Source organism: Otolemur garnettii, unplaced genomic scaffold (assembly GCF_000181295.1).
Source record: "Otolemur garnettii isolate 467f Iridium unplaced genomic scaffold, OtoGar3 scaffold00011, whole genome shotgun sequence".
Taxonomy (NCBI): domain Eukaryota; kingdom Metazoa; phylum Chordata; class Mammalia; order Primates; family Galagidae; genus Otolemur; species Otolemur garnettii.
The window spans coordinates 3,617,999-3,621,093 of NW_003852406.1; the positions used below are offsets into that span (position 1 = coordinate 3,617,999).

At 42.0% G+C, this 3,095-nt stretch overlaps 1 protein-coding gene across 2 annotated transcripts in view; it reads right to left on the reverse strand.

Annotated features, from left to right (window-relative positions):
- Nucleotides 1-2,692, reverse strand: part of SPPL2A (signal peptide peptidase like 2A) — a 41,940-nt gene extending 39,248 nt beyond the window's left edge. For both annotated transcript variants that reach the window (XM_012801986.2, XM_023510117.1), the window contains exon 1: nt 2,398-2,692. In XM_012801986.2, the coding sequence (XP_012657440.2) occupies nt 2,398-2,544 (147 nt within the window). In that variant the 5' untranslated portion in view covers nt 2,545-2,692. The remainder of the gene's footprint in view (nt 1-2,397) is intronic.
- Between the last annotated feature and the right edge of the window lie 403 nt (nt 2,693-3,095).

Here is a 3,095-nt window from a genome sequence, read left to right on the forward strand (position 1 = left end):
AAAAAAAAAAAAAGAATTATAGTCTTACTGGAGAGATTAAAAACAAACCTGAAATAAATGATCATAAATAGAATGTGATTAAAGTCAAAGAGTATCTAGTAGTTCTTTAAGTGTCAAAAGTGCAAATTCTGGCCAGCTGGTGGCTCATGCCTGTAATCCTAGCACTCTGGGAGAATGAGGCAGGAGGACTGCTTAAGCTCTAGCGTTTGAGAACAACCTGAGCAAGAGTAAGAACCTGTCTCAACTAAAAATAGAAAAACTAGCCAGGGTTAGTGGGGGACACCTGTAATCCCAGCTACTGGGGAAGCTGAGGCAGGAGGATGACTTAAGCCCAAGAGTTTGAGCTCTGTGAAGTATGAGAAAGTGAAACTGCCTCAAAAAAAAAAAAAAAAAAAAAAAAGGAAGGTGAGCTGGTGGCTCACACCTGTAATGCTAGCACTCTGGGAGTCCAGGAGCTCAGGAGTTCAAGGTTGCAGTGAGCTAGGCTAACACTTTAGCACTCTAGCCTGGGGCAACAGAGTGAGAGTCTATCTCAAAACAAACAAACTGCAAAGTCTTGGGCCCCATTACAGACTTAACTGCATCAGAAACCATGGCCAGTTTATGTTTTAACAAGCCCTGCTGGTGACTGTGATCCCTGTTTTGAGTTTGAGAACCACTGCTATAAAAGTAGTGTGTCTCAAGATTTAATGTGCATACAAATCATTTAGTGATCACTTTAAAATGCAGATTTTGATTCAGTAGGTCTGAGTGGAGTGTGGGATTCTGCATTTCTAACAAGCTCCCAAGTGATGATGATGCAGGTAAGGCTGAGCTGAGAGTGTGTATCTGGATGACACCTGTTCCTTAGTAACTCTCTGATCATTCACGCACTCCTCCCCAATTATTTACATAATAATCCAGACAGTCTACATTGTTTCTACTCCTACCTCTGGTATTCAAGATTTATGGAAATGATACCCTGAAAGTGACCAGAATCAGACACACAGAGATTAAGCATAATCTCAGTTACTTAAATAGTGACTGAATGGAAGCTAGGCCATCAAACAGGAATTTACAGGCAATCATAGCAGTCTATGGGCCGTTGAAAAAGCATGGCCATGACCATTCCTATCATTTGGAGAATCTGGGCCCAGAGACTAAGGGATTCTAGTGTGTGGGGAGAACACAAGGTAGCCATTCATTCAAACTCTGCAGTCTATGAGATGCTATAGAGACAGCAGAGAATGAGTCAGGCAGGGTTTCTCCTTCATGGGGTTTACATTCCACTCGTTACCTAGGTCCAGCCTTCTTGCTTTTCCCTAAATAATCTTTACTAATCTTTAATGATGTATCTCAATTTTTATAGCATTTATGATTTACCCTAGAATTTATAAACTCAAATGCCGACAAGGCCAGGCAGGTAACATAAATGTACAAACAGATGAGATTTAAGACTGTAGGGCATAGTAAAATCTGGCAAATTCTGTCCTAATAGGGTTAGGATTTGAACATATGAATTTGGGGGGACACAATTCAGTCCATAGCGTTCTACCTCCCTTCCCCTAAATTCACGCCCCTCTAGCACAGCGGTTCTCAACCAGTGGGCCATGACCCACAGGAACTGTATTAAAGGCTCTCGGCATTAGGAAGGTTGAGAACCACTGCTCCAGCAGGACATGGAATACATTTAGTGTTCCAGATCTTTTTTTTTTTTTTTGAGATAGTCTCACTCAGTCGTCCTGAGTAGAGTGCCCTGGCATCTTCATAGCTCATGGGTTCAAGTGATCATCTTGCCTCAAACTCTCAACTAAATGGGAGTACAGGCATATGCCACCATATCCAACTAGTTTTTCTATTTTTCGTAGAGACAGGTTCAGGTTCATGTTCTTGTTTAAGGTGGTCTTGAATTCTTGACCTCCCAGAGTGCTAGGATTACAGGTGTGAATCACAGAGTCCAGACAACAACTGTAAAAATTCTTAATTCACTCCACCATAAATTCTAAAGCTTAACGTCCAAAGTTTCATCTAAACATCATCTAAATCAGGTATCGGTGAGACTCCATCCCAAGGAAAAAATTTTCTCCAGCTATGTATCTATAAAGCCAGACAAGTTATATGTTTCTAAATATAATAGTGGGACAGGTAAAGGATAGATTCCCATTACAAACAAGAAAAATCAGAAGAAAGGGGTGATGCATTCTAAGCAAGTCCAAAATATGGCAGGGCAAACCTCTTTAGATTTAGGGTTGAGAATAATGTTCTAGCTTGATGTCCTGCTTTCCAGGGCCCATCTCTACAGGGAGGCCCCACCCCTTTAGTTCTGTAGGGTACCCCCCCACAGCCCATGGTAGGATGAGTCAATGACTCGGATGGGCTGTTGTCTCACTCCTAAGGCTCCAGGTAGATTCATCTGACCAGCTGAAGCCAAGGTGGTACCCATAATGATCTCCGAATCGCCTTCAGGGTAATCATTCTCTCTTCTTGAAAACAGCACAGTTCAAAGCCAAATAGTTTTACAGTTTCATTCCATGGAATCCAAAAAGTCTGACAGCCTTCTCTCATCTTGTCCCTATCTCCATCCCCTTGAACTAAAGTTCAAGCAACCATCATTGGGCACAAAAGCTATTATTTTCTTGCCATTCCTGATCAGCTGGATACTGACACACTTCCTGGTGGCAGAATTTGGCTGTTTGGCTTCACCTCCTATTTTTTCCAGCACAATTCCCTTTATATGGGAAGCACCTCCAAAGGGGCTGGCTTTCAGGGCTGTACCCAAATGACACAGGCACATCCTGTTGGCACCACGAACAGAAGTTTTACAAAAATATTAGGAGGAAGATGGATTCTCCAGAGAACTGTGATCCAGTTCACTCATTGTCTTTTAGATAGAATCCCATCCCTGGTCCATTCTGTGAAATAAAGGTCTAACCACTGAGGCTGATGGTACGGTTGGACTAGGGTAGGACAAGTGTGAACTAGAACTATGGCAAGGCCAAGACAGAGTTAATCACCTGCTAGGCACTCACTTTACTCTAGACTTAAATGTTTAATGGGTTTAAAAAAATCATTAAAACAGCAAGATGTGCTATAGCTTGAGTTCAAAATCCACAGGT